Source organism: Grammomys surdaster, unplaced genomic scaffold (assembly GCF_004785775.1).
Source record: "Grammomys surdaster isolate TR1022 unplaced genomic scaffold, NIH_TR_1.0 125368, whole genome shotgun sequence".
Taxonomy (NCBI): Eukaryota; Metazoa; Chordata; class Mammalia; order Rodentia; family Muridae; genus Grammomys; species Grammomys surdaster.
The window spans coordinates 472,451-494,379 of record NW_021620240.1 but is presented as its reverse complement, the minus strand read 5'-3'; the positions used below and the strand labels follow the sequence as shown (position 1 = coordinate 494,379).

Genomic DNA, 21,929 nt, shown 5'->3' with positions numbered 1-21,929 from the left:
TCGCCACGCAAGTCGCCGGCCTCCGCTTGCTACCTTAAGCGGGGCGGAGCAGCGCGGTTTTTCCGCTTCCGACGTGTTTCCGGCCTTAAAGGCGTTTCGCCCTTCCCTTTAAGACGCACCGCCCCCTCTCACTCATTCCCAAGATGGCGGACCTACTGGGCTCCATCCTGAGCTCCATGGAGAAGCCACCCAGCCTCGGTGACCAGGAGAGTCGGCGCAAGGCCCGAGGTGAGGATCCCAAATCCACAACCGCGTATCTTCGCCCGATTCTTGGGACCACACTCTTCCCTCTTTGAATAGTGCCACCTCCTACCCTAAAAGACCCCCCCCCCACCCCGGCCACTTCTGAGACCCTCAGAGTCCCTAAAAGGCCTGTCGGCCCGCCCGCTGTTCTTTGCAAACAATGATTGGCTACCTCAGCCTGTCTCCTGCCTCCTGTCTCTTCTTCCTATCCTGGCCTTTTGCAGTCCTCGTTTGCGATTGGTCAACGGGCCTGCCTGTCTGCTGTTGGTGAGCTCTGATTAGTAGGATGCCTTTCTTCCGATTGGAGGATGTCGTATCCATCGCTTGGGTCCCGTGTAACTCCAGTTCTATTACGATTGGGCTTAGGGCACGCCCATCCACCATCTGTTCCCTTCTATTGGCTATCTCAACCAAAAGCTCTACCTTTAAAGTGTTGCCTCTTCAGACCGACCTCAACCTCAGCTCCTCCCATTGGTTGGCTGTATCCCCTATGTATGCTCCTCCTTGAGTTAGCCCAGTCCCTCATACCTTCAACAGCCCTTTCCTAACTATAGCCTTAAATCCCTGTGCTGCCCAACTAGATCGTGATGTTGATTGGAGAGATGAGAATGCCCCGCAGGCTCCGATTCGCTATCTCTCCTCCTGGCCCCCGCGCTGAGTAGCTAACCAGAAAGCTCGCTGGAGTTTGGCAGCCAGGGTAGGGTGCGGCCCAAAGAGGCCTACTCAGTGTTGGCTCGGAGCGCATGTGAAGAACCCTATAGGAAGGACAGCTTAGGTGCACCCAGCTCTCTACCATGTGAGCCTTTATCATGGACAAGTCTCATACCCGGCACCTACTCCCCATCTGCCCAAAGGAGACAATACAGGATGCTTTCAGAATGTTCAAAGACTGTTAAATATCTGTAGTCCCTTATTTACAAAACTTGTGGAGCCAAAGGTGCTCATCAAGGAGATTACAGACCGTGTCTGGAACGTTTATTATGGTCACACAGAATTTTAATAACCAATTAAGTACTTTGAAAGAAATACGTGTGTAGGAGAGATTAATTGGGAGTCTCAGGCTTGTCTGAAATGAGCTGAGCAACAAAGACTAGGTAATTCAGTAAAGGGAGTGAAGTCTGTGTGAAAGCTATAGGAAAACAGAGCTAAATGGGAAACGGGAGTTTGAGTTACTTAATGTTCAGATGAGTAATAGGAGTGCTCACATCAGCTGTCAGAATAGGAGGCTTTAGCCGCTTGCCTCAGGTGTCAGGTTACTAAGCTGAATTTGGAACCCAGATGTGACTTCGTAGCCTGAATGTTCTTATGCTACCTCCCAAGATACAGAGAAGACTGAAAAAGCAATTAGAAAACAATGAAAGGCCAATACAGTGAAATCAGACAGACAAGAGCCTCTAGTTTGTCAGGCCTTGGACTCTGAAGTCTAACTGGACAGGAGGTGAACAGGGTTAACCCTCCAGCAGCTTATAGCCTGGTAAAAGAGACCGGGGCCAGGGGACAAAATTCAAAAACAAAACAAAAAAACCCCACGTCTTTAGCAGTAAATGTGCTTAGAGCCTACCGGAAGTCTTGACTCATGGTGAAGATTCAGTGTTTGCAAGATGAGGAAGAACATTCCAGAGAGAAGAGACATGTGCAGAAGCATGGAGTGACTAGAAAGTAGTAGGAAGAGTTCAGTGCCACTTTGGGGACTCAGTCCTGTGGAAGAAGTGGACCTAGGATTTTGAACTACCAAAAGACAGGGGAAGAGACATTTGAAATTGAGGAACAGGAAGAAGATGCCTATGCCCAAATCACAAGAGGCAGCAAACACCTACCGTGGGAAAAGACAGGCAGGATAAGGAACCAGGTTAAAAGTAGCTGAGTGAGCTGGAGAAATGGCTCAGTGATTAAGAGTACACACTGCTCTTCCTGAGGACCTGAGTCAGATTTGCAGAACCCACATCAGGTTGCTTACAACTGTGTGTAACCTCAGCTCCTGGGCGGAATCTGACACCTCAGACCTCTGTGGGCACGTGGATTCATACTTATACACATACCCATAATTAAGATAATAAAAATAAATCTAAGGGAAAAAGGTAGTCTGAAACCTAGGAATGTTTCTCAGTCAGTGGTGAAACACTTACTTAGCATGTGGAAGGCCCTAGGTTCAATCCTCAATATATCAATCAATCCTAGGCTAGCATATCTCTAAGTCTGAGGCCAGTGTGGACTCCATAGTGAGTTTTAGGTCAGCCTGGAATTCTAAAAGCTGAGGGGAGGGAGGGAGGGCAGGCAGTCAGGTACTGCTTATAGTTGGGGTTGCAGGTCAGTACCAGAGCTCATGTCTAGGTATATTCCCTGGGGTTGCATCTGTCCCTCAAGGGCAGAGGAGATGATCTGGTACAAAGGCAGGATCTAAGAAAGGGGAGGAGCATTTAGTAAGAGAGGAGAATTTATTTATGCCTAACTTTGGACACTTGTACCCCCAGAGAAAAGGATGTCTTGGGGTTCCTGTTGCTATGAGAAAGCACTCAATGGGCTTTCTAGACCAAAGTTCCAAATTTCTTCTTCAGCCCCACCCCCAAGCAAACCCAACATGGCCAAACCTATCACAACAATAGACCACACTCTGTTACCAATTTCTGTCTTAGAGTTTTTACTACTGTGATGAAACACAACTTGACCTTGCTGAGCAGTGGTGGCGCACGCCTTTAATCCCAGCACTTGGGAGGCAGAGGCAGGCGGATTTCTGAGTTTAAGGCCAGCCTGGTCTACAGAGTGAGTTCCAGGACAGCCAGGGCTACACAGAGAAACTGTCTCAAAAAACCAAAAAAAACAAAAACAAAAACAAAAAAACACAACTTGACCAAAAGCAATTTGAGAAGTCAAGGGTTTATGTCAGCTTACAGTTTCATATCATAGTCCATCATCAAAGGAAGTCAGGCAGGAACTCAAGCAGTGACATGCTACTTACTGGCTTGCTCCTCGTGCCTTACAACCTGATTTTGAGTCTAGCCTTGTCTACATAATGAGTTCCAGGCCAGCCAGGACTGTATACTGAGATGCTGTCTCCAAAATAATAATTTTATATAGAGAGATATAAAGATAAGTCATTCCCCAGTAGTCAGTGTATACTGTGGGCATGAAGTGAATGCTGATTGACTGTGGTAGAGTTAGTAACTTGGGTGTGTGTGATTCTAGTCTTTTTTTCTGCCATCTTGGTACTCTGGATCTTAGCACAGTGTCAGGTTGTGTTACAGAGTAAACATCAGGGAATACTTGGTGAATGAATAGTAATCCTACTGTTAAAGCACAGTGCTTCCCAGTGGTTATCAGACATCCTTTAACCTGACTAGCTCACTACACATGCGTCAGCCCTGGCCTCATGCGATCCTTTCTTGCCCCTAGAACAGGCTGCTCGCCTGAAGAAACTACAAGAACAAGACAAACAGCAAAAAGTGGAGTTTCGTAAAAGGGTGAGAACAACTGGAGAGATCAAAGGCAGCTTCTGGAAGGATTTGCAGTAAGAGTTGGAAGGTTGAGGAGTTGGTTGTACTGACAGTGCCTCCAGATGGTGGAACTAAAAGCCCATGGCCTGAGAGCCGGGAAGTGGTGGGAGGTGTAAACAGGCCACCCATTGGCCCAGGAGATTGAGTGGAGCAGTCATCTCATGTGCTCCTCCTTTTGTTTCTCCTAAGATGGAGAAAGAAGTGTCTGATTTCATCCAGGACAGTGGACAGATCAAGAAAAAGTTTCAGCCTATGAACAAGATAGAGAGGAGCATACTGTGAGTGTCTCTGGGCTTGGGGAGGCAAGGAATGAGCAACAAAGGGACATGAGCGAGCCAGTATGGACTGGACTCCTCATGGCTCATGTACTCTTCTGCCTTCTCTTTGCAGACATGATGTGGTAGAGGTGGCTGGCCTCACATCCTTCTCCTTTGGAGAAGATGATGACTGTCGCTATGTCATGATCTTCAAAAAGGTAAAAAGCCTGGACCCCCTCCCTCCCTCTCAGCCTATCCCTGCACCTGAGGGGAATGACATCCCTCATAGATTTGGACTTTGACTCTGTTTTTCTCTTCATCTGCAGGAGTTTGCACCCTCAGATGAAGAGCTAGACTCCTACCGTCATGGAGAAGAGTGGGACCCCCAGAAGGCTGAGGAGAAGCGGAAACTAAAGGTGAGGTGTTCCTGGCAGGCCCTGGAGCCCACAACCATCACCTGGAAGAGGCCAGTTGGGGTCAGGGCCTTGAGTACAGGTACCCACCTCTGTGTCCTTAGGAGCTAGCTCAGAAGCAGGAGGAGGAGGCAGCTCAGCAGGGACCTGCAGTTGTGAGTCCTGCCAGTGACTACAAGGACAAATATAGCCACCTTATTGGCAAAGGAGCAGCCAAAGATGCAGCCCACATGCTGCAGGCCAACAAGACCTATGGCTGTGGTAAGCCATGGCAGGAGCTGGGGGAGGCATGGGGGAAGAACATAGTTTGGGGGAGGGGAGCGAGCAGAGACTGAGATCTTGCCCACTCTCCCCTCTGGTGCCAGTGCCTGTGGCCAACAAGCGGGACACACGCTCCATAGAAGAGGCCATGAATGAGATCAGAGCCAAGAAACGTCTTCGGCAGAGTGGGGAAGAGTTGCCAACTACCTCCTAGGCATCCCACCCACCTTGCTTTGACCTCCAGCAAGGCAGGGGCATGGAGGGACAAGGCTGCTGCTATCAGGACCCATCCTGGAGTCCCATTTCTAAACTATGAGGTTTTGCCAGCTGCCACTCAGGCTGGAGGAGAAGCAGGTCTTTATCACTGCTGGAATTTGGATGTATGGTTGGTTTATGTGTGTGCGTGTGTAAATGTGTGAGTGGGTATTTAATCTGTATTATTCTCTATTACCCTTGGAACTTTCTTCCCCATGGGCCTGAGGTTACTTTACATTGAATAAACACTGTTTGACCCAATGTTCTGACTTGTACATTGAACATAGAATGTGGATACTAAGCCAGTGGTGACACACGCCTTTAATCCTAGCCCTTGGAAGGCAAAGGCAGGCAGATCTCTGTGAGTTTGAAGCCAACCTGATCTACAGAGAAAATTTCAGGACAGCCAGGGCTATACAGAGAAACCTTGTTTTAAAAAAAAAAAGGAGAGACAGGGAGAAAGAGAAGGAGAGGAGAGAGAATTGTGTATATTACCTCTATTGGCAGAGAAAATAATTAGATTGAACAGTATAAAGTTGCTGTTTGTTTAAGCTAAAGATGGCCAATTATTAGCATTGTTCCTGTGACCCTAACATTTTTTTATTTTTGTGGTGCTAGAGATTGAACTTGGGGCCTCTTGACTACTGGGCAATCATCACTAAGCCAGCATGATGTTTCTTTTTCTAGATGTATGTGTATGGATGTTTTATATGCATGTAAGGATTTGCACCATGTGCATGCCCGGTGCCCGTGGTGCTCAGAAGAGGGCACTGGAGCCCCTAGAACTGGAGTTACCAATAGTGGTGACCTGCCAGGTCAGTGCTGGGAACTGAAGCCTGGTGCTTATAAGAGCAACAAATGCCCCTAACCACTGAGGTCCCCCAAGCTTGGAATTTTGAGACAGGCTTTACTGTATAGCCCAGGCTGCCTTGACACATGCTATCCCATTTCCATCTCCCAAGCCTAAGATTACAGATGTTAAGCCACCACACCCAGCTAAGATATATTATTTTTAAGGCTTTGTGTCCTGGCTATACCAGTTGCCAACTCTGCTGTGTTGAATAAGGTTATGTTCAACTCATTGTGCCTTGGTTTCCTGGTGTGTAAAGGGATAAGAATAGTAAATGTCTGATAGGACTGTTTCAAAGCTTACAAGGTTTATAATGTCAAGTGTTTGAACACTTCAGATCCTCACAAGCTCACTGAAGTGGTAAACGATCTCATTATCCTTTAATCCTTGAGAAGCACTCAGTCTGGCTGCAGCCTGATCCAGATCCCTTGAATGCTGGGAGCACCGGGACCCTCGGTCCCTCTCCATCCGCAGCTGCCTACTCAGGAACTGCTTCATCCTTCCACTGACTCCTCTCCAGCTCCTTTTCACAGACAGTTTTTGCTTTCTCTAGCTTCATTCCAAACTTTGAAATTCTCTGTTCTACATCCACTGAGCTTTCAAATCCCTTACTTCTTTGTCACAGCAGGTCACATGATATTCTTCGTCCCTGCTACCTGTCTACCCCCTGTACTTCCTGGCTAGCTTGTCATCCATTCCCTCCTTCCCTCCAAGGAGCACACCATGGTCTTGTTTGGCAGTGTTTATTTCTGGGAGAAGGGCTTGAAGGCCCATGTCTGTCCTATGAAATCCTGGAGTCTCCAGCTTCTCACTTGGCCTTTGGATTACGGAACTTTCGTCCAGCAAAGACAGCTTTGTCCCCAAGAGCCTCTTCAATCCTACAATACAAAAAAAAAAAAAAAAAAATCAGAGCTACTGCCTTCTGACCTAGGAGCGCCTTCCTCTCTCCACTGTCTACTCCTCTGTACAAACTATACCTCATAAGCTGGTTGTATTTTGCCAGACGCTCTGAACGGCAGGGGGCACCAGTCTTGATCTAAGGTGGGAAAAGGGTTTGGAGGGGTTAGTTTGGGCCCCAAAAGAGCAAGCTGTAGTGGTATCCAACTTAGGTGACCCAAGTGATACCAAGGTGATCAGGGAAACTTGGTTAGATACTCAGTAGAGGGAAACCCTGAGTACCTGTCCTGTGCAGAGTCCCACCACAAGGTCAGCAATGAAAGTGTCTTCAGTCTCCCCAGAGCGGTGGCTCACCATCACTCCCCAGCCATTAGACTGTGCCAGTTTACAGCTGTGTGGGAAGGACATTTGATGAGGCTTTATGTGACCACCTCAATAAAAAAGCCAGGGATAGGCAAGGTAGAACTCTCCTTTGTTTTGGGCAGTGACTAAGTACTTTGAGAAGTAGGAGAGATTTCTGATCTTGAAGTAGGGTGGTCAGAAGATGGCAAGAAGAACACAATACAGAAGGGAGGTTAAGGGACATGACAGAGCCACAATGGCAGAAGTCTTAGAAACAAGCTGAGGGTTGGTCATAGCCTTGGGTTTAAGCGGCTTGAGTAGGCCAGGTGCCCAAGGAAAGGCACTCATGGCAAGGGCAGCAGCAGTGGCTGGAGCTGGAGCTGAGGATGGCCGTGGAGAACCTGAGGCAAGAGGCACTCACGCCTGGATGGATTCCGTCACTGAGCCGATCTGGTTGACCTTCAGTAGCAGGCAATTGCAGGCCTTCTTCTCAACAGCCTGAGCGATCCTCTTGGGGTTGGTGACTGTAAGGTCATCTCCCACAATCTGGATGTCCACCCCAGAGAGGAATGAGGTCCATGTTGCCCAGTCATCCTGGTCAAAGGGGTCTTCAATGGAGACCACTAGTAGGGAGTTGGAAGCATAGATGGGGTTAGAGACAGGGGCCTGATGGAGGGATGACAGGTTAGCAGAGGTTAAATGGAGGCTATGAATGAGCTAAGGATGGAAAGGTCTGGAATTGTGACAAAGCTAAATACTAAAACCTATGTTTGGTAACCACAGAAGACAGGCAGGGGGAAAAGCACCTGGAAATCTCACCAGGATAGTTCTTGATGAAGTTCTTGTACAGCTCCCCAAGCTTCTCCCCACTGATGTGCCTCGCAGGATCATCAGGCGACTTGAAATCCAGATCATACTTCCCATTGCGATAGAATTCAGATGCTGCCACATCCATGCCAATTACCACCTTGTCTGGGTACCCAGCTGCCTGAATGGCTGTCTTTAGCAGCTCCAGGGCTAGGAGAGGAACAAGAAATGACCTGAGACTGCAGTATCCTGCATCTGCAGCCTCTCTTTCCCCCCACCTCAGGGGGACTCAAGCAGTCTATGCCCCCAGGATGTTCAGCACTGACCCTCATTGTTCTCCAGGATGTTGGGTGCAAAGCCACCCTCATCGCCCACATTGGTGGCATCCTTCCCATACTTGGCCTTGATGACTCCCTTGAGGTGATGGTAGACCTCGGCGCCAATGCGCATGGCTTCCTTGAAAGAGCTGGCTCCCACCGGGAGAATCATGAACTCCTGCATGGCCAGCTTGTTTCCAGCATGAGAGCCCCCGTTGATCACATTGAAGGCCTGGGACACAGAAGTTGGTGCTCAGAGCTGGGTGGCATAGGGGTCAAGGGTGAGAGGGAAGTGGAGGTGGAAGCTGTACTCCGCTCCCTGCTCAATGGTCTAGGATGCATCATGGTACTCCTAAGAGCCCTTCCCTCTTTCTACAAAATGGTAACCATGCTTGCTTCCCTACTGTTCTGACAATTAAGAGAAATCAAATAGACATATGACAAGGAAGAATTTTATGGCACTCTAAATGAATGAGCTTGTTTCACTCTCAAAACACCTCAGTTAACCACATGGTCTTATTAATCTTCTTTACAGATGACAAAAGTGAGACATTGAGGTTAAATAACTTGCCTGAGATCACACAACTAGCAATGGAAAAGGCCAGGGTCGGAACCCAGCAGCTATCTCCAGAATCTTAACATATTCTTCCTAGTAACAATAAGTGGTAACATTATTATTAAGTTCTGTCCCGCCCACGCAGGGCTCTAAGGATGGAAATGACTGGGGCAGCAAGGAATGAAGAAAAGACACACAGACAGGAAAGCTGGGGACTGGACAGAGTGGGCTCTCTGATGGAAAAACCTCAGCACTCCAGAAGCTAAATGTGTTTACAGAGCTCAGCGTGTTTATTATATAGAGCTGAGCAGAGAAGAGGGTTATTGCATACATATAAACAAGGAGGTGGGGTTTATGGTATACAGCTGGACCACAGGAACAGGTTTAGGGGATCTTGGTCAGAGCAGTCTTTGTAGAGGAGCGGTCTTCAGACTGTAAACATCTAAAGGGGAAGGCGCTATGGTGGACATGTTACGCACACACTCTCAACATTTGCACTTGGTCACCGAGGAAGGAGGAAGGCTTCATCATGCCTCTGAACCTTAGTCTAGGGGGAAGGCTTTGCCATTCCTCAATGGGTCTAAGCCCTGGTTCATGTCACAGCACACATTCACCCAGGACTTTGCACACTTGGGGCTCTTTCTGCACACTACAAAATTCAAGGGGCTACTATTAAGAGAGGGTGATATTTTAAGTAGTCTCAGAGGATACAAAGATATACTGAGATCTTTGCCCTGAAGACACTTTCAAATCTGACTGCAGGAATGAGACAGGAGATGGAATGAGGTCTGAGTAGCTGGCCTGAGCCTGGAATACAAAGGAAGGGACCTGGCAAGGGAAGGAAGCCTCAAGAGGCTTAGCTTTAGACGGTGGGAAAGAAGGAAGGGCTGGAGCACAGCAGGAAAGATTTCATTTCAGGAAATGCTTCTTTGGAGCAGGATCTGAGAAGGTAGATTTTCTGGGGGTGGGGGGTTGCTGCTCAAACATTCCTAGCTTGGGAGGGGCAGCTGTCATAGAGAGTCACCACAACCACACTCACAGGCACAGGAAGGACGAGGTCAGGATTCCCTGCAAGATCTGCGATATGTCGGTAAAGAGGGACCCCTTTCTCAGCTGCTCCAGCCTTACAAACGGCCAGGGACACACCCAGGATGGCATTGGCCCCAAACTTGGCTAGAGGGAGGCAAGCAGAGAGAAAGGATGAGAGCTCTCACAGGTTTGGGGCTTAATTCCTTGAACATTCCCTCTGGTCACCTGAGGAAGAAGCTTTCTAAATCACTTGACATTAAGATTTTGTTAACTCATCTCTCTTTCCTGGTCTGTGGATCTCTGGGAGTTCACCCCCCTGGGCCAAGAGTTTCACATGTGTCTACTGCCAGCCAGCCAGGCCTGGCAGAAGCCAGGCATCAGGAAATGCCTGTGGAATGAATAAAAGCCTACCCAGCTACGGTGTGCCCCAAGATGTGGGACAGAAGGAGCCCAGCCAGCTGTCAGTGATTTCTCTTCCACCCTCGCTGCATGACACACCCTTCCACCTCGGGTACCTCACTCACACTTATTCTCAGTCCCATCCAGCTCGATCATAAATTTGTCAACTTTTTCTTGATCCACAACACTTAGTTTCTGGAAGAGACAGAGGTCGGATTTCTCAGGAGTCAGTCAGGTAATGTGCAGGATGAAGGATAAGTGAGAATACTCGGAGTGGGACTACCTGAGAGAAGGCATGGGGTCACAGGGAGGAGGGAAGGGGGCTGGCTCCTCCACTTGCCTTTTCCAGCAGAGCAGGACCTAGAGTCTTGTTGATGTGTTCCACAGCCTTGAGCACTCCTGGAGGCCAGAGAATGGGTTCAGATTTCTAAGTGGGTTAGGCCTCATCCCATGAGGGGCCCTTGGCTTTGGGTTCCAGTCCTCTATCCCTGTCCTGAGTCAGCCCACACAGGGTCCTTCCGTGCTGGGTTAGTCTTTGCTCACCTTTCCCCAAATATCGTGATTTGTCTCCATCTCGTAGTTCCAGTGCTTCATAGATACCTGTGGAAGCTCCACTGGGTACAGCTGCTCGGAACCGACCTGGGCAGGAGGAACTGGCAGATCAGAAGGAGTCCACCAACAAAGGCTTGGGGTCACCTCCCTGGACCCAGGAAGAGGAGCAAATACAGAAACTCCTGCTTCCCCCAGCTTTGGAGTCAGGAAGAAAAGAGGGTCTGCAAAGAAGTCTGGGGGAAGGAACCTCTGACTAAGGACAGGATGTGGCATAGAACTCTTGGGGAAGGAGCCAGTGAGGTCGAGGGTTTTCTGAGGCAAACCAATTCAGCAAGTCCGTGTTACCCTTGGCTGTGTGCAGGTCCACCTCCACTGTGGGGTTTCCCCTGGAGTCCAGGATTTCTCGGGCAAAGATTTTTTGCATGGCCATAGCTGCACCAAAAGAGCTGTGAGTAAGCCAGCGAGCAAGCGAGTGTGGACAGTTGATCCCTTAAGGAACTACAACTCCCTTGCCCTTTTAAGAGTCTTCTCCACCCGAAGAAGGCAGGTGCTGGAGCTAAAAATACCCCATAAAAAGGTCACAGACCAAAGAGGAAGGCAGGCTGGTCCCCTCCCCCCACTCAGAATAGCTCTTGTTACGCCCTCCCAATCGGGAGAATCAAGGGCTCATGACTTTATAACTCCCCAGATGACACCACTCCCTGAATACCTCACCAAGCTTATACCTTCTTGCACCTTTATGATTAAGTAATCTGCTTGCTACATCCTCCTACCTCTCAAACCAATCTGGTTCTCATTGTCCCATTCCCATATCCTCCTAGACCCCAGATTCTCCGCCTGGCTCAATGGTGACTTCTTTATCCACTTTCCCCTCTTCAGAGCCTGCTTTTCTCTATCTGTCAGTACCCTTCAGTATTTGCTTTAATTCTGCTCCCTCCAACCTGGCCTCTCTCTTTCAAGTACTCTCAATCCTAGGAAGAAAAAAGCCAAAATTCCCCTCACTTTTCCTGAGCCAGCACCACCCCACCCCTGCACACCGTGTAACTGATGTTTTACCAAACCTGTGATGTCTTCCTTGGGACTCTGAGTGGCGTGTCTACTCTAGGTAGCAGCTGGGACAGTGTCAGCTCACCCCCTCTCAGGCTGGGCATTTATCTCCAGGCCACCCTGTCCCCCAGCCAGCCCCGCCTCTCTCATTCCATCCTCCTCCCCTCCACACTGGGCAGGCAGCCAAGTGCCCACTACATCCTGAAGCAGAAGCCTCTGGCCTGGGGCATGTACCCCCTTCTCAAAAGTTAATGACTACCCCCATGCAATTTCTTTTTGTCCCCCCCAATAAAAGTCTCTACTTTGAGGTCCACTCTTTGGGAAAGCAGGAGAGAGGCTTCTGATGGGAGGGTCTTTCCTCTCAAACTTACATTCCCCTCTTGCAAAGGTTAAAGAGGAACCAAGTGCCCTTTTAGAAAGGCCAGGGGTAATCTGAGCCCTGCAGGCTGAGGAGGGGGCCTAGAAAAGGGCCTGCAAGACTGACGTGTACATGTGCTCCACTCACTCGGAGGCAGGCGGCGCAGGCCACACAGTTGGGGGAAGGCATCAGTGATGCTGAGCAAGCTCTGAGGTCTAAAGTCGACACCCCTCGACCAAAGGCGGCCAGTGCTTTCACCTCTCAGGTCCTCATAACAGCCATTCCGGCACCACTCCACCCTATCCTCTCTTGGCCAGTGATGAGCGATGAGAGGCCAGGAGACGAATATAGACCAGCACTGAGCGCTGGACTGGCGCCCGATAGATACTGCTGGGATAGCATTTATGTCCCTGCGTGAAGCCTTAAGTGGTCAGGAGCCCTTTTCCCCACCGACTGTGGGCGCTTCAGCGTTCAATCCTTTCCTATCAAAGAATGGTGTTATATCAGGAATGGGAAAAAAAAAATCATGAATGGACAGGAAAAGGGGATGACCCTTTGTAAGCTCTTGGACGCCTGTGGCCACTCTGTCCATCTATATGCAGCACCGCAGGAAGCGAATCTCTGCACTCGGTAACTCTCTCTGCCTTGGCAGGTCTAGGGCTAGTGTGGGGTAGTAGTTCCGCGCTCCGTGGAAGCCTGGCGGGCCGACCGGCTGGTTTCCCAGGGCGTCTCAGCTTTTCACTCGCCGACATTGGAGCGGGTGACTCACCGGGCGGCCGGCTCTTGAGCGCTCCTCCCCGTCGGCCCTCCCCTCGGGGTCGTCCTCCTAGCCTCCACCCTAGGGTCCCCACCTGCGGTCGCGTCCCTGTCCCGCCCCTCCCCTCTTATCTCCTGCCGCTCCCTGCAGGATTTTTCCACCCCCGGGCAGGAGGCGCGCAGATCAGAGGTCAAGGGATGGCGGGCGCAGACCGCCACGTGCCCCAGCACGGCCCCGCCCGTGACTCAGCCACGCGGCTGTCGAAGAACCTGGGCTGGGGGGGCGTGGGGAACCAGAATTTTGGGATGAACATCAGGGAACCCAACCCGGCTCCCGAGAGGCAGCGAACCAAGTCTCCCCCAACCCCAACCCCACCACCACTGGGAGAGGCTCCACACCCCGGCGCCCCTCCTCCGAGGGACCGGAAGCGGCCGATCCCCTCGGAGGCTAGGGTCCCGAGTGACTCCTTCACTCCCTCCAGCCTCACGGGCCTGCCATTGCCCCCCAGACCTGCTCGGCCGCGAGTGAGCTGGCCGCACATAAGTAGTTAGCAAAAGTTTTACGGGAAAAGAAGAAAGCCCCAATGAGTCCAAAGTAGAGGGGACTTTCCTCTTCTTGTAAAAGTTGTCATCCTTGGTACTTTAGTATTCTTCCGCCTTGAAAAATGAGTCCCGTCGTGCCACCCGGCTGGCGTCCCTACTCAGTGACCTCTGTAGACAGGGTTCAGGCTTGGGGCGAGGTTGAACTGGAGCGGATCCAGCGAAGGGAATGATTCCTCTGGAATTTAGAGACACGCTCGAATGAACCCAACATGTGCGTCCACGGCAGACGGTTGGGACAGGTGCCCTGGTTGGAGACCTTTAGTATTGAAAATGACTAGAGTATTATATCAATTTTACTTTTACTCCCTTATCGTTTAAACAAAATGTGGAGAAGGTAGCAGCAGCGCACAACCCAGAGCGTCTGCCCGTCCCGACTGCTGGGGACGCGTCTTAGGAAGGTCCAAATCTGTCCTGCCAGGCGCGCGCTCACGCAGCCAAGCCGCTAGCCCCAACCGCCCCACGCGCTGTCTTCTTACTGCCCCGGCGCAGGCGCGGGCGCACGCGCCGCCGCCGCCCGCCGTTCCTTCCCTCCCGCGGAGGTGGGGGTTGGGGGGTGGAGGAATGATTCGGTTTAACCCTGGGTTCCCCGAACCCACTTTAATTTGCTCAATCTTACTAATTTTTCTCTTTTTTTCTTTCCCTTCTTCCTCTGGCTTCCTCCCCAAAGTGGTTTGTATTCAGTATGAATTGGAGCGAGTCCTAACCTTAACCTCCCTCCTGCCAACACCACCACTCTAGCCTTTCGCATGGCTTTCCATCGAACTCGGCAAATTTTGCAAAAGCGGGGGGGAGGGCTTTTTAAAATTGCATTTGCAAAAGTTCGCTATCTGGCCCGGCAAGGGGGGGGGGGGAGGAGGGGGGGGGGGGGGGGGGAGCCGCCCCCCCCCCGCCGCCCTTTGCAAAAAAAAACCTGGGGGGGGGGGGAGGAGCAGGAAGTGGCGGTGCGAGGGCTGCTGCACAGCTAACAGAGCCGCGTTCCGGACGGCAGCGCGTGCCCCGAGCTCTCTACCTTCCCCCGCCCGCCAGCCCGAGTCCAGCCCGCGATCCCAGCAGCAGCCCGCAGAGCAGCCCCAGCAGCAGCGCCATGGCCGGGTGGAACGCCTACATCGACAGCCTTATGGCGGACGGGACCTGTCAGGACGCGGCCATCGTAGGCTACAAGGACTCGCCCTCCGTCTGGGCCGCCGTTCCCGGGAAGACCTTCGTTAGCATTACGGTACTGCGAGGCTTGTGCGGTCCCGGGCAATGACCAGGCTTAGACCCTCTGGGAGACTTGGGTGGGGGCGGGCGCAGTCTAGCGAGAGGCCGTGATCCGGTCCTCCCCCTGAAGCGGCGCGAATGGCGGCTGCATGAAACTAGGTCCCTCCGTTGTCCCCCAAGTTCTACGCCCCTCGGCGGCGGCGCCCATCTCGCCCGCCACCCCGCTTTCTGCGACGGGGCGTTACATCCGGGGCACAGGGCGGGGAGGGGCGCGCCGCCCGGTGCGGCGGCCCACTTCCGCCTCCTTCAGGGCGGGGCAGACACGCGCTGCAATTTTAGCCTGGGATTATGATTGATAAGGGGCTTGGGGAGCCAGGTCTCCCCTTTGGGCCGACTGCTCGCTCTCCCTCCACCATTGTTTCCCCTTACGCTGATGGGAGCGCCAGGCGCGTGGCCTTGGGCCCTTGCCGGACCTCGGTAGTACCCTGCCCCTCCCAACTCCGTTAGAGAGGGCGAGGCCGCCACACACACACCCCCAATTCGGCACGTTAGCCTCAACATTCCTGTGAGGCCAATCCCGGAAGTCCCCTCACCCTCCCTTCCCGCCATCCGGCCGGGCCCGGAGTAGGGGAACTTTATGAGAAGTTCTGAGACGGTAAAAGTGAAGGAATAAGGTTGCTGCTGTCCCTACCACCACCTTCCCTGACCACACTGCCCGGAAGTGGGGAGGGGGAGCGGAAGTTCTAATGGGGGAAAGGGGATTTCCGGGCGGGAGGGTACCGGATATAGGGGTTTGGGGTTTAAGGGGGAGAAGGAGAAAGGTTCTCCTAGATGTCTGGAGTCTAAGGCAGATTAGTCTCCCGCCGTTATAAACTTTTAAAAGTTAATTAGAAAGCCCCCAGGGGTCAGCTTCCTTATCTTGGGGCATAGATACCTGGAGCTAAACTCTAGCTTACCGGGAGACCCAGGCGTCCGGGCTCCTAACAACGCCCGCAGAACCTTTGACCAAATAAGGACAAAGTTACTTCTCCTCCCTTCCTACCCCCTCCCTTGCCTTCCCCGCTTCTGCTTTTCCTGAAGGACTGTTCTGAGCATCCAGAGGCTCCCCCTCGATCATTGATCGATTTTTGGTACCCAGCATTTTCTTTCTTTACTTTCTATACTAAACATGAAGATCTAAGACTTCAGAGGAATATTTTTTTTCTTCCTGGACCCATTTACTAGACTTTAGGATCATGATTTTACTACCCACAGTACTGGTTTTTTTCCCCCAACTTTTGATGGTGTGTATGAAGCACCTTCACCTTCAACCCTACAGTACATAAGAGGACAAATTAGGCAGGCACACTAACTAAATGAGGTGATTGATTCTTCTAGCCAGCTGAGGTTGGTGTCCTGGTAGGCAAAGACCGGTCAAGTTTTTTCGTGAATGGGCTGACACTTGGGGGCCAGAAATGTTCTGTGATTCGGGACTCACTGCTGCAAGACGGGGAATTTACAATGGATCTTCGTACCAAGAGCACTGGAGGAGCCCCCACCTTCAATGTCACTGTCACCATGACTGCCAAGAGTGAGTTTGACAGATTCTCTAGCTTTGTAATCCCTAACCTTTTGTTAGTCACTTTGTTTTATGTGTCCTCGGTGTCAAGGCTGCAAAACAGAATTTTACTCTGCTGGATATGGGAACCTTGAATGGTCCTTTGGGTTCTGCCTCTGGCTCCCCATCTTGTAAAGAAGCTAAATTACATTATCTCTTAAGTCCCTTCTTGTTTTGAGCCTTTTGAGATTAGTTTGCTTGGAGTAGATTGTTGAATCTCAAGTCAGCATTTGGCTCCAAGACTGAGGTAGGAAGCTCCTAGCCACAGCAGTCTACAGCCTGGGACCTCTCAAGTTTGCCCTCTACTAGTCTTAAAGCTTTCTTCCTTCTTTGAAAAGCTCTATTGTTTTAGGGTGAGTGACAGCCTGCCTGTGTATAAGGGGGAGGGCTGCTAGGAGGGATGAGGTTAGGTTACCACCCCTGGGGCTGGACAGCTGCTGAACAGCTGGCGTGGTTAAATTGTGACACCTGGGTCCTAGCTTCCTTTCTCTTTCCTCCAGCGCTAGTCCTGCTGATGGGCAAAGAAGGTGTCCACGGTGGTTTGATCAACAAGAAATGTTATGAAATGGCCTGTCACCTGCGGCGTTCCCAGTACTGACCTCATCTGTCCCCTCCCCCACCGCTCCCTTTGGCTTTTGCACCCCCTTCTTTCCATACACACACATACCATTATTTTTTGGGCCATTACCCCATTTCCCTTATTGCTGCCAAAACCACATGGGCTGGGGGCTGGGGCTGGACGGACAGATACCTCCCCCTACCCATACCCCTTCCTGTGTGTGTTTGGAAAATTTTGTTTTTGGGTTTCATTTTTATTTTTTGTTTTTGGTCTTTTTTTTTTTTTTTCTGAATAAAAAAAGATTCTACTAACAAGGACCTGTGTGGTTTGCACTTGACATTAGTTGGAGACAGGCACTGTGACCTGCCTCAATTAGGTATCTGCTTCTTGGCTATATCCAGAATGAACTCTTTGATTTCCTTTTTGACCTAGACCCCTATAGTGATATTTCCATTTCAGGTCTAGTCACTAGTACATTAGTATGTAATGGAACATGGCCATCCAGACTAGAGAATGGGTCCATGGGTCCAAGCCTGCGGGTGAGGCAGGGCCACTTGAGTCATCTTGTGTAGGTGGGGCTCCCCCATCCCTGAGTCATAGCACATGCAGCTAGGGCTGTCCTCCTGTTAAGTTAATTTATTAAGGTGATTATTTATTCCAGAATAAAAAGATGATCTTACCCTTTAATTAAAAAAAAAAAAACAAATTTATTAGTCCAAGAAGCAAAGACCAGTTCCTATGGCTCCTAGCCCCCTCAAAAAGGATGAGGGTGGGCTCACGAACCTGGGGTGGAAATGTCCCCTATCCCTCACCTTCAGCTTATTAGACTGGAAAAAGAGTTTGTGCAAATAGGTCATCAGAGGTACCAAGTATGGGGGTGTCAGGCCAGGGCAGCAGATGGAGGAGAAGGTGAGGGATCTGTGGAGGGCCCAGGAAAGACCAGGGGAGCAGGGGCTAGGGAGCCAAAGGAGGTAGGAAGAGTAGGGCTAGAGCCCAAGAGTGGGGTCCATTCGGAAGCAGGTTGGTCCCTTGGTTCCCCTTCATCACCTTCCTCTTGCCCTTGAATTTCTTCTTCCTGCTCTTCATCCCCAGGACCCCGATGGACAGGCTGTTTGCAGATAGGGCAGGTCTTTCGGGTCTGAGTGAGCCAGGGGTCCACGCAGCGACTGTGATAAGCTGTGGAGTAGCATATGTGAAGTGCCTGGTCCCTGCAGGTTGGGCAGGAGTATAGACAAGGGAGTAGTCTTACCATGAGCACAGGGAAGTACCCGCAGCTTGTCCCCATCTTCATATTCGTCCAGACAGATGGCACAGACATCATATTGATCTCCTGGGAAAGGGAAAGGATTCACTGAGCTATTTCCTCAGTTTTTTACTTAGCCAGTGCAAACAAAATCGTGGGGCTAGAGGGGACAAGCAGAGATAAGGGAAGTGGGTGGGGGGGTAGGAGGGGAAAGCAGAACTGGGAGGGGCAAGGCTTTTGCTATAGCCTTATATGGTACTGAAGGCTCCAAGTCTAGATAACCCAACCCCTTCTCACCTGCTTTGAGTTCTCACATCTTACTCTCTACACCCCCATACACAAGGTGAAACATTTCCTTGGTTCATCACTGCTTTCCTGCTCTGCCCTACCTATTTGCTTGTGGTTGCTTGTCAGTAAAAGACAAGCAAAGGTGGCATCTCTCTGGCTCTTTGAACCCCTACCTACTTGGCTCAAAAATCCTTCAATATGAGGCTAGCTAGGAGAAAGGGCCCTCTTCCCGGTGCCTCCCCTTCCCTGTGCCCTTACCTTTTTGATAGTCATGGGTAGGAATCTGTTTCAGTTGCTCTTTGGTAAGTCGGTTCCGTTGAAGCCGTTTCCGGTGCTGGATACATCGAACTATCTAGGGATAAGGAAGAGTGGACTGGACCAAGCTTAAGAAATAACTGGAAAAATCCAATAAAAACCTCCCATCTACAGATCCAGTCTGGCATCATAAGTTTCCTCAGCTACTTACCAATACTGTTCCCATGGCCAAAACCAGCAGTCCTACAATCCCAGTAAAAGGAATGAGGTAATAGCCCAGGGGAAAGCTATTGTCTGGAACCAGAAGCACCCGAGCCCTGAGGAAAGAAAGACAGCCTCAAGCCAGGTTAAAATAAAGTTTACTGGCTTGGGACAAGGCATAAATGAGAAAATCAAGACAGATGAGGAAGAACCTGAGCCTGAGTGGACAGGGTAGTGAAGTTGGGTTCCAGACTAGCATGGAACCCCAAAGGAGAGGGAAAAAATGGGAAGACCTACCCCTTCTCATAGACAAAAAGGGCTCGTAGGTACTCTGCACTTCTTTCTCCGATAAACACAGATGGGATCCAGATTTGTTGTTGGATTTCCTCTGTAGGAAGCAGGAAATGAGGGATTTAGCCTTCCATTCCTCTATTCCCCGAAACTGGCTTTTGGCACTTTTGCAGGTCTCAACCAATTGCCCTCTAGGTCTTTAGCCCTCCCATTGAAGGGAAAACCCAGTACAAAATTTCTTGGTCCTTACCACTATTCCACACCATGTTTAGAAGTTCATTGGAATTCACATTGTGTACTACAGCTGCACCATACCCAGCTTTCTGAGCATTTAGGACCTAAGGAGGCAAAGTGGGATAGAGTTGTAAACCTTGCCTTTCTTCATTCCTGGTGTCGTTTACCTTGCTTCCTACCTCCCGTTCCCCATTCGGCAACCTTGAGGTCAAAGTTGCAGTCGAATCTTCGAAGCAGTGCAATAAAGACTGACCCATTGACTGGGGCCGAGGGTGGCGGGGCAATAGGACTGCAGGCATTTTCTGGGTGGGCCTCCACAAGAAACCCCTGAGGAATAAAGGCAAACAGTTGGATTTTTCATCTTTAGTTCTGTCTTTCACAGGACCTACCACACAGCACTACACATGCTGTCTGTATTCTGCAGCTCTATCATTACTCATTCTTGAGGTCTGAGCATCCCACACAGATCAGAAATCTACAACTCAGGTAGACATGGTGATACATGCATTTAATCCCAGCACTTGGAGTATAGTGAGCTGGAGGCTAGCCTGATCTGCAGTGAATTAGGGACAGCCAGAGTTCCAGAGTCCAGTCTCAAAACAGAAAGGCTCTCTTAGCTTCTTGAAGATGCAGTAACAGTAAACAACATCCCTTTACCAGAGGCTACCTGACTTCTCAACGCTAGTTTAGTTCTGCTTTTAAGTTTCCCACCGATAGTGATTCAGCTTGCTACTCATTCATGTCATTTTCACCAGGTTTTCTTCACATTCGCCTTTCAAGTACATACAGCATATTCAATTTGCTTCTTCTTTTCCAATTAGCCATCTTAAAACTCTACTGGTATCTGTGGCCCAACTGAGTTCTTGCTATGTGGCAAGAACTTTGTAATGAACTACTACAGACTTGCTTATCTCACAAGAAACCTCATTTCTATTACCCATTTTACTCAGAACCAATAGAAGACTGTCCACAGCTATACAGTGAGTAGCACCAGAGATATTGCTGATAAGCACCTGCTTTTTATCTTTACCCACTCTCAGTCAGATCCCTCTTAAACTTGGGAGTTCTAGGGGCTGGAGAAGGCTGAGTGGTTAAGAGCACTGGCTGTTCTTCCAGAGAACCTGAGTTCAGTTCCTAGCACCCATGTGGCAGCTCACAACTGAGTGTAACTCCAGTTCCAGGGGATCTGACACCCTCACACCTAGGCACATAAAATAAAAAACTTGGGAGATCTAGGGGTGGACACTGTCTTTTATCTCTAGATTCTGGACTCTGCACTGGACATGATCATGCACTTAGGTTTTACGGGGTGGGGGGGCGCTGTTTTGCTGGAGAGTCAACCTAGAATCTCACTCATACTAGGAAAAATGAACTATTGCCACAGCCCAGTACATTAAGCTGCTAACTCCCCTATTCCCTACCTCCTGAGCATGGCTACTTAATCCCTGCCCAGGATACATATAAGGAAATGGGGAAAGCATTACCTGGAGCCCCTCATCGCTCAGAGTGGCCCCAAATAGAGCTGGAAGGTCTGCAAAGTCCATGCTGGCATTGTGTTCGGAAGTCTGCAGACAAAACAGTACATTATTCAGTCTGAAACCCATTCTCCACACCCTTTCCCCGTCCAACTCTCAAACTCACCGCTCGAATAAGCCCTCGGATAGGGGCTGCTCCCCACAGCACAGTAGCCACAACAACAGGAAGCGGGAAGGCCGCAGGGTGCATGGCAGCAGGAGAGTTAAAGCTGAGGAGGTCACGTCCTGATAGCAGGAGCAGAAGCCGAGTCCTGCGCCCTCTCTGCCTCTTCTTCAGGATCCCAGGGGTCCGACCACCCCTAGGTCCCGCTTCTCAGCTACATGGGGGCGTCAGGGAAGGAACTGATTCGGGAAGTGAGATATCAAACCAGCTTAGTGGAGCTGGGAGGGGAGACAATGTATCTTTCTCTGGTAGAGAAATAAAAACAATAGGAACGAAGGCAAACAGGTAACAACAACAAAAAAACAAAAACTTCAGGAAGGGTGGGAGAAATCTCAAAGAGGTGGGACTTCCGGCCAGGTAGGCCGTCTTCCTATGCCCCGGAAAAGGGTTTCCGGTAAGAAAGGCCGCTTCCAGTGTTGGACGCTCAGGACGGAGGACTTCCGGTCCAAAAAGGCCGGTTGAAAGAAATATTTGACATGTAGAGTGCCTGCGGAGACGGAGGGAGCCTCGATGCTCAGGAGACGATCTAATTTTTTTCCCTTAATCCCTGAGATCTTGGAGCTGCCCTGTTTACAAACCTCTCCTTCGTCTGGCCGCCGCGGTACGTTCAGGTATCGCGAGAGTGCTCACCACCACCTCCCCCTTTCGCCGCTGAAATTTACCGCGAGAAGCCTCATAACCCGAACTAGGCGGACTCACTTGCTCTCGCGAGATTTCCAAACAATTTTTCCCGCGATTCTAATTCGGTAGGGGCGGGAGCTACAGGGTAGCTTCCCAAGTCAGACACACCTCTTCATATTGCATCTTAGCCCCGCCTTATTCCCGGCTGCCTTTGCGCTACGAGCCTGCGCCTGCCCCAGCTTCCAGCTGGAGCCAGATTTGCCTGTCGGAGGGGCGTGCGCGCGCGCGCGCCTTCGCCCTGTTGCGCGC

The 21,929-nt window shown here is 50.6% G+C and overlaps 4 protein-coding genes across 10 annotated transcripts; 2 read left to right on the top strand and 2 right to left on the bottom strand.

The window, feature by feature from the left end:
• The first annotated feature begins 6 nt into the window (after positions 1–6).
• Spag7 (sperm associated antigen 7) lies at positions 7–5,181 on the top strand. The gene is made up of 7 exons (XM_028785981.1): positions 7–228; positions 3,634–3,701; positions 3,924–4,012; positions 4,125–4,209; positions 4,318–4,407; positions 4,509–4,665; positions 4,770–5,181. The coding sequence occupies exons 1-7, from the start codon at positions 144–146 to the stop codon at positions 4,877–4,879; spliced, it is 684 nt and encodes a 227-aa protein (XP_028641814.1). The 5' UTR covers positions 7–143; the 3' UTR covers positions 4,880–5,181.
• A 1,316-nt stretch (positions 5,182–6,497) lies between these two features.
• Eno3 (enolase 3) lies at positions 6,498–14,858 on the bottom strand. Of its 6 annotated transcripts, XM_028785978.1 has the most exons (14): positions 14,539–14,858; positions 13,342–13,608; positions 12,222–12,556; positions 11,015–11,101; positions 10,661–10,756; positions 10,458–10,516; positions 10,243–10,312; positions 9,729–9,862; positions 8,143–8,365; positions 7,829–8,026; positions 7,431–7,632; positions 6,950–7,058; positions 6,748–6,806; positions 6,498–6,648 (listed from the first exon to the last, which is right to left on the bottom strand). In XM_028785978.1, the coding sequence occupies exons 4-14, from the start codon at positions 11,097–11,099 to the stop codon at positions 6,579–6,581; spliced, it is 1,305 nt and encodes a 434-aa protein (XP_028641811.1). In that variant the 5' UTR covers positions 11,100–11,101; positions 12,222–12,556; positions 13,342–13,608; positions 14,539–14,858; the 3' UTR covers positions 6,498–6,578. The 6 variants fall into 6 exon arrangements, with proteins under 6 accessions (XP_028641811.1, XP_028641808.1, XP_028641809.1 ...); XM_028785975.1 differs by lacking the exon at positions 12,222–12,556; XM_028785976.1 differs by lacking the exons at positions 12,222–12,556; positions 14,539–14,858 and adding an exon at positions 14,138–14,233.
• Pfn1 (profilin 1) lies at positions 14,354–17,103 on the top strand. Its single transcript, XM_028785982.1, has 3 exons — positions 14,354–14,649; positions 16,011–16,203; positions 16,731–17,103. Exons 1-3 carry the CDS (start codon positions 14,518–14,520, stop codon positions 16,826–16,828), a joined length of 423 nt encoding a protein of 140 aa, XP_028641815.1. The 5' UTR covers positions 14,354–14,517; the 3' UTR covers positions 16,829–17,103.
• Positions 17,104–17,476: 373 nt separating this feature from the next.
• Rnf167 (ring finger protein 167) lies at positions 17,477–21,636 on the bottom strand. 2 transcript variants are annotated; one of them, XM_028785923.1, is made up of 9 exons: positions 20,943–21,630; positions 20,786–20,866; positions 19,503–19,628; positions 19,318–19,405; positions 19,074–19,164; positions 18,787–18,892; positions 18,579–18,672; positions 18,039–18,119; positions 17,477–17,965 (listed from the first exon to the last, which is right to left on the bottom strand). In XM_028785923.1, the coding sequence occupies exons 1-9, from the start codon at positions 21,024–21,026 to the stop codon at positions 17,670–17,672; spliced, it is 1,047 nt and encodes a 348-aa protein (XP_028641756.1). In that variant the 5' UTR covers positions 21,027–21,630; the 3' UTR covers positions 17,477–17,669. The 2 variants fall into 2 exon arrangements, with proteins under 2 accessions (XP_028641756.1, XP_028641757.1); XM_028785924.1 differs by lacking the exon at positions 18,039–18,119 and having other exon boundaries at positions 17,477–17,997; positions 20,943–21,636.
• Between the last annotated feature and the right edge of the window lie 293 nt (positions 21,637–21,929).

Coding starts and splice junctions, on each gene's coding strand:
- Spag7 (XM_028785981.1), top strand. CDS start 144: ATGGCGGACCTACTGGGCTCCATCCTGAGCTCCATGGAGAAGCCACCC. Junction 3,702..3,923: donor AAGTGGAGTTTCGTAAAAGG/GTGAGAACAACT, acceptor GTTTCTCCTAAG/ATGGAGAAAGAAGTGTCTGA. Junction 4,408..4,508: donor AGGAGAAGCGGAAACTAAAG/GTGAGGTGTTCC, acceptor CTGTGTCCTTAG/GAGCTAGCTCAGAAGCAGGA.
- Eno3 (XM_028785975.1), bottom strand. CDS start 13,372: ATGTGCGGCCAGCTCACTCGCGGCCGAGCAG. Junction 10,517..10,660: donor ATCACGATATTTGGGGAAAG/GTGAGCAAAGAC, acceptor TCTGGCCTCCAG/GAGTGCTCAAGGCTGTGGAA. Junction 6,649..6,747: donor AAATACAACCAGCTTATGAG/GTATAGTTTGTA, acceptor TTTGTATTGTAG/GATTGAAGAGGCTCTTGGGG.
- Pfn1 (XM_028785982.1), top strand. CDS start 14,518: ATGGCCGGGTGGAACGCCTACATCGACAGCCTTATGGCGGACGGGACC. Junction 14,650..16,010: donor AGACCTTCGTTAGCATTACG/GTACTGCGAGGC, acceptor TGATTCTTCTAG/CCAGCTGAGGTTGGTGTCCT. Junction 16,204..16,730: donor TGTCACCATGACTGCCAAGA/GTGAGTTTGACA, acceptor TCTTTCCTCCAG/CGCTAGTCCTGCTGATGGGC.
- Rnf167 (XM_028785923.1), bottom strand. CDS start 21,026: ATGCACCCTGCGGCCTTCCCGCTTCCTGTTGTTGTGGCTACTGTGCTG. Junction 19,629..20,785: donor TGAGCGATGAGGGGCTCCAG/GTAATGCTTTCC, acceptor TTTATTCCTCAG/GGGTTTCTTGTGGAGGCCCA. Junction 19,165..19,317: donor AAACATGGTGTGGAATAGTG/GTAAGGACCAAG, acceptor TGCTTCCTACAG/AGGAAATCCAACAACAAATC.